The sequence below is a fragment of the Pinus tabuliformis genome, chromosome 2_2, assembly GCF_031772625.1.
Source record: "Pinus tabuliformis cultivar Carrire ecotype Pingquan chromosome 2_2, CPIR1, whole genome shotgun sequence".
Taxonomy (NCBI): domain Eukaryota; kingdom Viridiplantae; phylum Streptophyta; class Pinopsida; order Pinales; family Pinaceae; genus Pinus; species Pinus tabuliformis.
Window position 1 is genome coordinate 929783949 of NC_142300.1, and position 13786 is coordinate 929797734.

General features: G+C 36.3%; 1 protein-coding gene across 1 annotated transcript; it reads right to left on the reverse strand.

Annotated features, from left to right (window-relative positions):
• Positions 1-1620: 1620 nt before the first annotated feature.
• LOC149196173 (cell division cycle 20.2, cofactor of APC complex-like) lies at positions 1621-12332 on the reverse strand. The gene is made up of 5 exons (XM_089408203.1): positions 12117-12332; positions 11460-11831; positions 11254-11350; positions 2879-3021; positions 1621-1737 (listed from the first exon to the last, which is right to left on the reverse strand). The coding sequence occupies exons 1-5, from the start codon at positions 12330-12332 to the stop codon at positions 1621-1623; spliced, it is 945 nt and encodes a 314-aa protein (XP_089264329.1).
• Between the last annotated feature and the right edge of the window lie 1454 nt (positions 12333-13786).

Genomic DNA, 13786 nt, shown 5'->3' on the forward strand with positions numbered 1-13786 from the left:
TTAATCCCCAAGGGTTAGTTTAATTGGTAAGTTCTTGTTGCTAATTATCTCGCTAGTTGGGAGGTCACGGGGTCAAATCTCCTCGACGCCCTTGGGGTTAGGCCTTATATTCCTGGATTTTCTCGTGGATGTAGTGGTGGATGCCTTCGGGTTGATCTGCCTGGACCCTGGATTTTCTCGTGGATGTAGTGGTGGATGTAGTGGTCACCCATTGCAAGTGTATGTGTTTATAAAAATATTTACTTAAAGTAGACATTAAGGTATTTATAAATTTTTAAATATCACATGCATTCAAGAAATTACACATCCAACCATTAGTATATAACCTATTTAACATAGGCAATATAAAAACTAGTAACTTAAGAAATAAACCAAGTTCACAATGCAACTCTATCCAAAATTATTATGACTACATTCAATGGTAACATGAACAAAGATAATAAATAATAAATTCATCAAAGGCTGATGCAGGAAAAACCTGCAAACACCCACAATATGCACATAAAATGCATAATCTCGTTTATCCCAAGACTTTCAATGACCCGCCTGGTCAAACCCTCATAACATTAAGGTTTAGGGGGCCTTAACTAATCTCATGCGAACGAGTTAACAACTAACTCTAGTCTGGCACTTTGGAAATATTTTGCCGCAGAACCTTCTAACTCAAAAAAAATGTTGTTCTTCAATCTCTGCCGTTGATCAGCTTCACGATCCAACGGTCGACGCTTCATCGCATTCTCGGCTCATTGCACATCGCAGTTTCCACAATCCGCTAGCACTTAATTCCTGCGAAATGCGAGAGTTAACCTTCGTCGTTCAATCAACCCTTTGATCTGACGATCCATAGTCCATCACAACATCGCAAATCTCGGCTCATCGCAATATCGCAAATTTGGGTCTATCGCTAACCAAAATCTTTTACCGAACATGATTTGCGATTAAATCTCACCGTCAATCTGGTTCTTGATCCGATGGTTGTCGTACAATTGCATGAGAAGCTTATCCATCCTTTCGGAGCCGATAGGACTTTAGATTGTGATTTATAAATGTTCGGGTCTGGGTTTAAGACTATCATTCGATCAACTTAAAACCCGATATCCATTGGATAACAGAAGCCATCCAATCTTCCAGTCTGCGACCCTTCATCTAGCATACGGTTTAACCAACTCTCAACCCCCATAGTTGACTATGACATAAGCAATGACTCTGGGATCAACGGTTAGGATTTACTGCAACACTTCAACCAGGCTCAAGGACTTCCGCTCTCTCCTACTCCCGCTAGTCTACTAATCACCGTCGATCCACCATGTCGATCTGACAGTCTAGATTGATTCTCGCCTTTCACCTTCTGCCAGTACTTATATTGAATCTCCGCCGTTCATTTCTTAGCTCCATCTTATGCGACTTAATCCTGGCCGCCCATCATGAACAAATCTCGTCTATTGATCTTCTAGATCCAATGGTTACTGTGCGTCGACACTTCACTTCTTCGCTCTTCTCTTCACTTGGTTTTCACACCAATTCTATAATGTTCTTCTGTGGTGTTGGGTTTCTTCAAGGTTTCTGTTCCTTCTGTTGTTCTGCTGTGCGACTCCTTCCTGAGCTTAACTCTGTGAGTTTTTAACATAGCCACTCCAGAATCTTGACTGTGATCCTTTGAATGGATTCAAATGATCCATTAGGATTCTTCATATTGTTATTCCTTCTCTGTATCTTGTTGAACTCCGCCTGCAACCTCTGTTACACAGAATACTCAAGTTCACATAGAGATTATCATTGAATTACTCCACACACACACGCAAACTCAGAATTGAGTTGTTTGTATTAATAAACAAATATTTACACAGAGAATTCATTCTCGGCCTGATCTTCTATATCAGTGGCCTTTCTCCTCCTGCCTGTAGGCTTACAATTTGACTGACTGACTCACTAACTACTTCTCTAACTACTGACTGACTGTGCCTTTTAGGCTTACATTTATACAAAAGGTTCTGTTGAAATAATTATGGTTCAGATCCTTGAATCATGAGACCTATAAGAGTTACAATTAATTTCCAACTCTCTCATCATCATTAATCACTCAATTTCTCCTACATTCGAGAGCATTTACAAATATCCTCACACTAATCTAATTAATTCCTACTTTAACCACTCAAAACATTAATAATTACATACATAGGAATCCAACTTCCTTGAAAACACAAGAACCCTTAAGTCAACTAAAATACAATGATGTTTCTGAGCCAATGCTCCTAGATCAGACTCCCAAAGTAGAAAACATCCATGATCTCCTGATCATGTGTCTTCATATGTTGATAGGATTACCTCTATGGTCCCAAACTTTAGTTTGTAACAGCCCAAATTCCTTGTACCTTTGTTGTTGCTATATGTCTGATGTCTTTTGTTTCATCTTCCTCTCATTGTCAATCAGGTTCAAGTTCTAATTGATCATACTTGCTATTGCTATCAATATTCTCCATATGGACTGCTTCATCATTATTTTCCATAACTTTTCAATCTCCATCTCCAGCACATCCTTGGGCTAGTCTGCACTCTTCCACTTACTGCTATCTCTTCCTCTTTGCTTTAGTTTGTTGTTGATGTCTAGTAGCTCTTCAAACTGATGTTTACTATATTCTATTTGAAGTTGTTGGATCCTTACTACCACCCTTTCATCCTTACCCTCCTGTTGTTGCCCAAACAACCTCTGTTCAATATCTGTAAATTTACTTTCAAAAAGTAAATTGTCCTTCAATGTCCTTTGTACTTGATTCCCCTCAAATACATCACTATGTTGTTCAACAATTCCAACATATTTTCCTTCTTCTTCCTTGACAACCCCCAATATTTGTCCTTCACTTTCTTGACTAATTCTAACAATCAATTTAACTTCTTCAAGCATAGTATCTTCACGCTTTTCTTTTTCCTCATCAGGATGTTTGTCCTGGCAACTTCTAGTCTTCTTCAGTTCTGAAACCGACTCCTCAATTTGAAACATGTCTGTCTCATTTTCAACAAATCCTGTAATCATAAAACAATTATCAGAATTAAAAATATAAGGCCTCATTACCTTTTCTTCCTTCGGAAACACATCAGTATGCTGCTCTGATTCTTCCTCCTCTGTCAGCACATCAGTATGTTGATTTGAATTCTCAAAAGAATTCATGAGACTGTCAGTTAGTCTCTCCTCCACACAATCTGCTTCAATGCTTTCTTCCTGCTCTTGTCCACTGTAGTGGACTTCTTCATTCTCATTCAGTTCTGATTTTACAACCTGAACACTTACTTTTTGGGTTTCTAGCCTTTCCTCCAAAAGACTTAACTCATGCCATAAATTTGCCATCTCACTTGGAATTTCTCCCAAAAGCTCTGTACAATCCTCACTATCTTCTTCTTTTTCACAAGTATAGCTTCTTGTTGACACTACTTCTTCATTTTGATCCTTCATCTCTGTGATAGTTTTAGATGTTTGTCCATCACTCTTCCTTTGACCATTTAAGAAAATCAATTCCTCTTTGTCCTCCTCAATAGAAAATTCTTTATCATAAGACATAACTATCTCATCTCCACTGAAGATATTTCCTCCACCAAGCAAGGTATTTATGAACTCCTTCTGCCGTAATAACTCAACTTGATCTTCATTTGAAAGACAGTCATCATCATACTTTACTTGGAAAATTTCAGCTTCATTCAAGACAGTTCCATAGAATGGTTTGTCTTCTGCAAAACCTGCATTCACACACAATTTGTTAGTTGTAAAACCACAAGACCTCATGATCTTATTTGATGATTCAATCACCAAGTCCTCCTATTGTTTCGAGTCCTCTACATGACTCATAAATATTTCAATGGTCTTCCCTTCAGTCTCATCAAGTCCTTCACTTGATTGCTTGATATCCTTCTCTACTTCTTCTTTCTTTTGGCCATCATCATGAGTCGAAATTCCTTTGCTTTTAGTCCTTGCAATATCCTAAAAAGTAAAACATGTTCCCAACTGTGTACAGGTATTTACATGAGACCTATCTATCTCATCTTCCTTTAGAACAGAATTTAGATTCTGCCTATCTTCTTCCTCCTTTAAGACAATATCAGCAAATTTTCCTTCTTCACATGTTTCACTTGCAAACATACACAAATGATCAAATTTAAAATTATGTGACCCTTCAGTCTCACTTGAAGTTTCAGTCTTCAAGTCTTCATCTTCACCCAAAACTTCATCTTGATCTGGTTCACAAATGGACACTTCCATTTCCAACTCAGCCTCTCTGAGTTCTTCCACCAAGCTCTTCACTTGCCTCTGTTGTAGCCTTCTCTGTAACTTATGCCACTTCACTGGCTTTTTCTTCAAAACCCATCCTAGTCTTTGGCTTCCCTCAAGTATCATCATTAATACACTGAGTTTTTCTTTCATCTCTGCAATTTCCTTGTCAATTTCCTCTTGACTCATTCTCTTGCCATTTGCTTTGGAATCCTCCTTCTTCAATTTTCTTCTACTGTGGTCTTCCTCAGAACCTCTGTTATCTCTTTTATGACTATCAGTAGTCATATTCTTCTCTATCTTCATGAGTTCCTCACTCACTCACTATGAGTTACATTAAAGCCTCTGCAACAGCAAGTCCTCCTTGCTACCACTTACCTCACCAAGCTTTCCTCTGTACTCGGTCTTTTGGCAAGCCCTTGGTTCTCTATCTCTGGAACCTCTTTGAGCACTTCTCTCTACTCCTTTAGGCTTCAACTCATCAGCACCTTCTAAGAACACACTGTCCTCTTGTACTTCAATCACAAATGAAATACTAGGTTTTGACCACCTCTTCTTTCACTCAAAAACTCTTACCAACTTTCTTCATCTCTTAGAAATTCTACCCACATCCTTTGTGAGCTACAACAATACATATGTAGTAACAAGTCTCCTTCTTGCTACATATGCTTCACTAAGATTCTCTCCCCTGATCTCAGTCTTTTAACATTTCTCTGGTTCTTTCCTCTGGAACCAATTGAGCACTCCTTGCTCTAGGTTGCTGCAGTCTTCTCAGCTTCCCTTGTTGTCTTCCTTTATCACTGCTCTTCAGGCTGTGATCTTCTTACTGAGATGCTTCACTAACTGTTGTTAGCTTAAAATGCTTCTGCTCAGCTTCTTTCTTAGAACACTCTTATCCTCTCTGTCCAACCTTCAGTTGGATTCTTCAGGTTCACTGCCACTTTTCATTCACTTTGTTCTTTAGAACACATAAAACTTTCCTTGTCTATCTGCTTCTATCAATCCTTACTCTGTCTTTAACTTGAAAAACTCAAACCAGAGTTAAATAAACAATACCTGCATGGCTTCACAAGCAATCTCCATCCATTCTTCACATTTGAGTGATCCTCCACTTTCCTCAAGAAAACAAACATCACTGTGCTTTCCTTATTCTTCTGCAATATCTTCTTAAGAGTATCACTTACTCTCATCTTGTCTCATGCCTTCTACTTATCAGATTCAAATAAACTGATCTCCTCATGCTTGTATACACATCTTTAAAACATAACACATAATCTCCTGATTCTGCTTTAATAGCACTTTGACGAAGGAAAAACCTGCAAACACCCACAGTATGCATATAAAATGCATAATCTTGTTTATCCTAGGAATTTCAATGACCTACCTCGTCAAACCTTCATAACATTAAGGTTTAAGGGGCCTTAACTAATCTCATGCAAGACGAGCTAACAACTAACTCTAGTTTGACCCTTTGGAAATCTTTTGCTGCGGAACCTTCTAACTCAACAAAACCATTGTTCTTCAATCTCTGCCATTTATCAGCTTCATGATCCAACGGTAGATGCTTCATTTCATTCTTGGCTCATCGCACATCACAGTTTCCACAATCTTCCAGCACTTAATTCCTGCGAAATACAATAGTTAACCTCCGTCGATCGATCAACCCTTTGATCTGATGATCCATAGTCCATCGCAACATCGCAAATCTCGGCTCATTGCAATATCACAAATCTAGGTCTATCGCTAACCAAACTCTTTTACCGAACGCGATTTGCGATTAAATCTCTGTCGTCGATCTGGTTCTTGATCCGACGATTGTCGCAACATCACACGAGAAGCTTGCGCGATGTTTAGCCACCCTTTCGAGGCCGATAGGACTTTATTTATAAATGTTCAGGTTCAAGTTTAAGACTATCGTCTGATCAACTTAAAACTCGATATCCATTGGATAACAGAAGCCATCCAATCTTTCGGTCTATGCCCCTTCATCTAGCATATGGTTTAACCAACTCTTAAACCCCGTAGTTGACTATGACGTAAGCATTGATTGTGGGATCGACAGTTAGGATTTACAGCGGCACTTCAACCAGGCTCAAGGACTTCCACTCTCTCCTACTCCCGCTAGTCTACTGATCACCGTCGATCCACCATGTCGATCTGACGGTCCAGATCGATTATTTCCTTTCACCTTCCGCCAGTACTTAGATTGAATCTCCGATGTTCATTTCTTAGCTCCATCTTATGCGACTTAATCCTGGCTGCCCATCATGAACAAATCTTGTCCGTTGATTTTCTAGATCCAATGGTTACTGTGCATTGAAACTTCACTTCTTCGCTCTTCTCTTCACTTGGTTTTCACGCCAATTCTGTAATTTTCTTCTGTGGTGTTGGGTTTCTTCAAGGTTTCTGTTCCTTCCGCTGTTCTGTTGCGCGACTCCCTCCTGAGCTTAACTCTGTGAGTTTTTAACATAGCCACTCCAGAATCTTGATTGTGATCCTTCGAATGGATTCAAGTGATCCATTAGGATTCTTCTATTCGTTCTTCCTTCTTTGTATCTTGCCGAACTTCGCTTACAACCTCTGTTACCTAGAATACTCAAGTTCACACAGATTATCATTGAATTACTCCACACACACACGAAAACTCATAATTGAGTTGTTTGTATAAATAAACAAATGTTTACACAGAGAATTCCTTCTCGGCCTGATCTTCTATATCAGTGGCCTTTCTTCTCTTGCCCGTAGGCTTACAATCTAACTGACTGACTCACTAACTACTTCTCTAACTACTGACTGACTATGCCTTTTAGGCTTACATTTATACAAAAGGTTCTGTTGAACTAATTCTGGTTCAGATCCTTGATTTGCTGAACTAACTCCTGAATATCCTCTAAGTCTACTTTTAACTCTAGTTATCCCGAAGAATCCTCTCTAGTTCCTCGAATCATGAGACCTATAACAGTTACAATTGATTTCCAACTCTCTCATCATCATTAATCACTCATGTTCTCCTACATTCGAGAGCATTTACAAATATCCTCACACTTATCTAATTAATTCCTACTTTAACCACTCAAAACATTAATAATTACATACATAGGAATCCAACTTCCTTGAAAACACAAGACCCCTTAAGTCAACTAAAATACAATGATGTTTCTGAGCCAATGCTCCTGCATCAAAGGCTACTACATTTTCTTGCCTAAATTCAATTGTCTTGTTATTGAAAAATGAGATATATGCAATTTTAATTCTTCATTGTTTTTTATTTCAGTTTAACTATATTTAAACTAAGCAGTACATACTAGCACTACTACATGTAGGGGGGTTTTAAGACAATATTTGAGTCAATTGTCTTAACTTAAGACAAAAATAAGCTTGTGTATTGTCTTAAATATTGTCTTTAAGCGGGTGTCTCAAAATTTAATGTCTCAAAAATTTGTCTCTATAAAGACAATATAGAACACATATTATTATTGTCTCTATAAAGACAAGAATTATTGTCTATTAAGAGACAATTTCATTTGTCTCTCTAGAGACAATTTCATTTGTCTTTGTAGAGACACTTTCATTTTTGTCTCTTTAGAGACAATTACATTTTTGTGCTTTCAGAGATAATAACTAAGATTAAAAGCATATTGTCTCTATAGAGACTATATGTCCATAATTCAAACTATTGTCTCTTTAGAGGCAATATAAAAAAATATTTAAAAAAAATAAATAAAATCATTTTAAATGTTCTTTTAAGGTGGTTTCAACATTCAAAGTTCCCAAATAGTGATTTTAATTACCTTAAATCTCTTTTGTTTATGGATACCAACAGAATAAAAAATAAATAAATCCAGTATTTTTAAAGCTAACAACAAAGTCAGTTTAAATCTAAATGAAAAAACAATTCTCGAAAGCAACGTTGAAAATAATAAGGCAACACACTTATATTTTCTAAAAATGCATTCATGTCATTTGAGCATGCAAGATCCTCAATTGGAACTTCATTTTAAGACATATTACGAGGAAAAAGAAAAATGTTCTAGATTTCTCCATCCTACAAGAGGGTTTACTCTCTAACATATAAATTCAAAGCTTCAATCACATTAAATGGTGGAAATTAAATTCATATCCAGTTGTTAAACCACAATTTCAAGACCCTTGTATAATTGGAATTAGCTTCCTTGATAACAAAAGAATTGTAATAATGTATATGCATTTGAATCTACAATTGATTGGCAATTATGTCTTCATGAAGGTTTTACAAAAGATGGAAAATTGACACAGGTCCTAGCAACATGATATAGGCCAATTCTCAATCTATTGGTGACCTACAAAATTATCTTCTCCACTACTAGCTTTCACAATTCGAGTTGGCTCCATCTCCTGTTTGCAGCCCGAGAATTGCTGCAATTGGTATCGAAATTGGTGGTGATCTAGTTCCCAAGGAAGCTTCATATCCAATGAATCTAATTCAGGTAATGAACTATTATGATCGACTTCATAGCAAGCTGAAGTTGTAGAGAAGTCTCTATCACTAGCTTTTTTCTGGGTAGTTAATCGTTTCTTGGAGGCACACCAAACCACCCATCCTTCTTCCCGTTAAGAATAAAATAATAAATTCTTGTAAGACAAGTTTTATACCATTGCTCAACCATTTCCAAGAGAGCTACTTACTGAAATAAAATAAAATAAATGTAGTGCGTACCTGAAATAGAAATGTGTGCACTCTTAATATTTCTTCATTATCACTTTCCTTGCCTTGCCTGATTCCCCGAAGCACCTGAAAATGCAATAGTAGATCATTCATTTTACTTTATTTATAATAAAAATCCCTACCATCTTTATAATAATTAATAATTGAAATAAAATTAAAATTCTGCAAACTTATTAAACTCTCAATATAAAAATGGCTCAAAAACAAAATCAATCTACTCTTTAATATAAACATAATTTTTAATGATGATACCATCTCTATTTTTGGTTGGTAGCACTGTTTGTTCCCATTCAAAGCCCAAAAATGTCATGAATACTAGTGAAAATACAAGGTAAGTTTCAAACCATAAATCAAGTTCTCATAGGCTATTGTCATTCACACAGCCATGGCGAGTAGACTCGTTGTCATTGGGATAACATTGCACAACCTCATAATATCATCTCCATTTGATAATGTTCTTTTTTGTGGTACTTGTAATGTTTCTTTATACTATTAGTAATGATCATTTACTCACTATAAATGGTATAAATATGTATGGTGTTAGCTTATTGACTGGGTTTAATTGTTAAGAACATCTTTTTTCCCTTACCAAGAAAAGGAAATTAAAAAAGTAGAATAATATAAAATTTAAAAATATATATATATATATATATGTAATACTTTAACATTTTGGCAGTCAAATCACTGTATCAAAGTGGATCTCTTGTCCCATAAACAAATGAACATTAAGCAATGAAGTACACAATCATAATCTTCAAACCCAATCAAAGCTAAATAAAAAGAGAGCACTCAATACCCAGATATTTCTTATAGTGGCTTACAGATTGCTTTATTGTGAGAGAAAAATTAAAATGGCCCTTTTGGGGATCAGAATATCTATCTTTTGATCAAAGATTTTAAAGATAAACTGGGACAAGGACCTTTTGGAACAACTTGTGGATACTCATAAATTTCATGGTTTTCTTCTGGGAAAAGAGAAAAAAGATGAATAAAGAGCAATTATAGAGAAAATAGAGAGAAAAATGACTCTCATAATGATTTGGAAGCTTGCCAAAAGAACGGGAGAAAGTTTTGAACAACCTCAATTGTTGGCTATTTGAGTAGGGTGAAAAATAATTTATACTCAGGTTGTTGCTATCCCTCATCGAGATTTAAATTTCCAAAAGACATGTTCAACATACCCATGTATACGAGCTAGGCTATATGTTCCAATTAGAGCCAAATACAGATCCTGTGGAAATAGATATCTGCAGTAACAATTGCTTAGCCAACAATGAATAGTTTCAGAACATCACATTCACTCTTCTTAACTGAGAAGTAGTCCTTTACTCAACTGAAAAGAAAAAATGGTCAAATTATTCAATGCAGTCCTTCACTACTATACCTAATACATGAACATGCTTTTTGTTGTTTAATATGCCCCTCTGTAAAAACCTCTTAATAAACTAAATGAATTCATGAATGGTCAGAGAACTGGAATAAAAAGGAAAAACATATGTGATAAGCAATATAGACTTACAATATCTTCAATATAACATAAGTCCATGCCTATTTGAATTGCAAGGAATGTAACAATTTATTCCTACAACAAAATCACTATTTTACAAAGTATATTCGCTACTCTTACCTGAGAAGATTACCCTTTCCATGTCAGACTTGTACATGTCCAGAACGACATCTCCATGTACAAATCACAGACATCTTGATACACTAAAAATGAATTCATGAATGGTTAGAGAAATGGTATAAAGAAGGCAAAACAATTATGTTAAACAAGATAGGCTTACAGTATCTTCTTTATTTATAATATTTTGAATGCAAGAAATTATTATTATACCACAGATAATACCCATGTGCTCATTCCTGAAGCGGAAAATATGCTTAATCAATCTGCTTGAAATACATGCTTAAAGCACCAGTCGCATCTTTAATCTTGATCCTCTTTAAGGTATCAAGAGCTCCAAAGACTTACCAAATACAAAGGAAAGGCTATCATTGTGTCAAAACAAAAACAAAGGAAAGACTATCAGCACAAAATCAAAAACTTTAAACACAAAATCCATTTAGCGATAGATCAATAGAATGAATACCTTTGCCAGATGGAGCAATCTAGACATGTGACCTATAAATCTCTCTTATCTTAACCATATATGGATATTTCCATAAGGTCAGCTGGTTCTGGATAAACCCATGTGAGCAGATAATACCCCTATGCTCATTCCTGAAGGAGGAAAATCTGCTTAACGGATATGTGTGAGATACATGTTAAAAGCACCAACCACATCTTTACTCTTGGTCTTCTTTAAGGTATCAAGAGCTCCAAAGACTTGCCAAAACATAAGAGTCTCATCTCCTACAGTCGATGCAACAGTGTACCCATCTAGACTCTGAAAATAAAAAACAAAGGAAATATTGTCAGCAAAAAGGCTAAGACTGTTAGCACAAACCCATTTAGCGATAGATCAATAGAATGAATACCTATGCCAGATGTAGTACTCTAGACGTGTGACTAGTAAGCTCTGCTATCTTAACCATAGATGGATATCTCCATAAGGTCAGCTGGTTCTGGCTAAATCCATGTGAACTCCATAGCTCACACTCATGCTTATTCCATAATAATGAGGAAACTTGAGAGTCAGTGTCAACGGTATTTAGGCAACCTCCTGTATGAGTATTCCAAAACTTAATGTAGTGGTTAGCACTACCTCCACCAGATGCCAAAAGATTGCTTTGGAAAGGGAACCATGCCAAGGCTTTTACTGTAGCACAATTCTCATCAAGCCAGTCAAGATACTGATTTGCAGCATTAGAGGATGACATGCTCTTGTCCCATACATGAAGTAAATTGTCATTCACCCCACTTGCAAGCTATTGGCCAGACATAGACCATTTCAAACCACACACTTCTTGCACATGTCCTCTATATGTTTGAACAATGGAATCACGGATGTGGACATCATGATTAAATATTAAACCATCAAGGCCACCAGTTTTAAGAATATGACCATTCCAAGCAAGCGCACCTACACGGGATTGGTGACCTTTCAAGGCTTTGAACTGTGTTCATTGAAAAAAATTACCAACTGAATGAGATTTCATCTAGAAAAAAATAATGAAATTGAAAATATGAGAACAAAAATTAATTTAATCTACATGTCTATTAGATGCAGAATCCCGTAGCTGTACAACTGAATTAGTCAAGCCAACACCAATATGTCTTCCATCAGGTGCCCATTTAACACTGGTTATTTGACCAACATCATCATCGACTGTCAGGAGCTCAGAAGTTGTACTCTTGGAGGCATCCCATAAATACACCGTATTGCTGAGGGTTATCGATAAAACGTTATTGGAACTCCAGTCCAACATATTCAAGTAATAATCATCCACAAGCTCAGGGGCATCCAAAGTTCGCTCCGCAAAATGTAAATAAGGATATGAAAGTTAAAAATAAAATACAAATGTTAAAATCAACAACTGTCAATTTTTAATTATGTAGGTAACATCCTAACATCCCACAGGAGTGTGGTCCTAGGGCAAGTAGTGAGGTACTCAAGGCTTGGGCTTGAATCAAGGTGGAGACCAATGTTCCACGGTTGAGGCCAGTTGAAAGTCGTAAGTGATTGACGACATAGATACATCCTAGGGTAGCAACTTTTATATAAGCAGTATTTCTTAAAATAAAAGCTGTCTAGGTGACAAAAAGGAAGAACCCCTACAGAGATAGATATAGCAGTGGATCTCAATCATCTTGACTCCAAGAGAAACCCATTCAGAGACAAGGGAGGATTTGTAACTTGTCCAATTCTCAATCCCAACCTGGGTCATTTGCTCAAATATCAAAATCTATCCATTACAAGCATTAAGAGACAAAAAACCCAAAAACGAAACATGAAACTAACATGGAAGTGTAACATTGTAAGTTCAATATACAAAGACAAAGCTGTAAACTGGGGTTGGATGAAGGATTTATCCAACACTGAACAGTTTTCAGAACATCACATTCACTCTTCTTACCTGATAAGTAGTCCTTTACTCAACTGAAAAGAAAAAATGGTCAAATTCTTCAATGCAATCCTTCACTACTATACCTAATACATGAACATGATTTTGGTTGTTTAATATGTCTCTCTGTACAAACCTCTAAATAAACTAAATGAATTCATGAATGATCAGAGAACTGGAATAAAAGGAAAAACAGATATGATAAGCAAGATAGACTTACAACATCTTCAATATAACATAAGTCCATGCCTATTTGAACTGCAAGGAATGTAACAATTTATTCCTACAACAAAATCACTATGGTACAGAGTATATTCACTACTCTTACATCAGAAGATTACCCTTTCCATGTCAGACTTGTACATGTCCAAAATGAAATCTCCATGTACAAATCACAAACCTCTTGATACACTAAAAATGAATTCATAAATGGTTAGAAAACTGGTATAAAGAAGGAAAAACAATTATTTTAAACAAGATAGGCTTACAATATATTCTTTATTTATAATATTTTGAATGCAAGAAATTATTATTATACCGCAGATAATACCCATGTGCTCATCCCTGAAGCAGAAAATCTTCTTAACGAATCTGCTTGAAATACATGTTTAAAGCACCAGCCACATCTTTACTCTTGGTCCTCTTTAAGGTATCAAGAGCTCCAAAGACTTACCAAATACAAAGGAAATATTGTCATTGTGTCAACACAAAAACAAAGGAAAGACTGTTAGCACAAAAACAAAGACTTTCAACACAAAAACCATTTAGCGATAGATCAATAGAATGAATACCTCTCCGAGATGCAAAACTCTAGACGT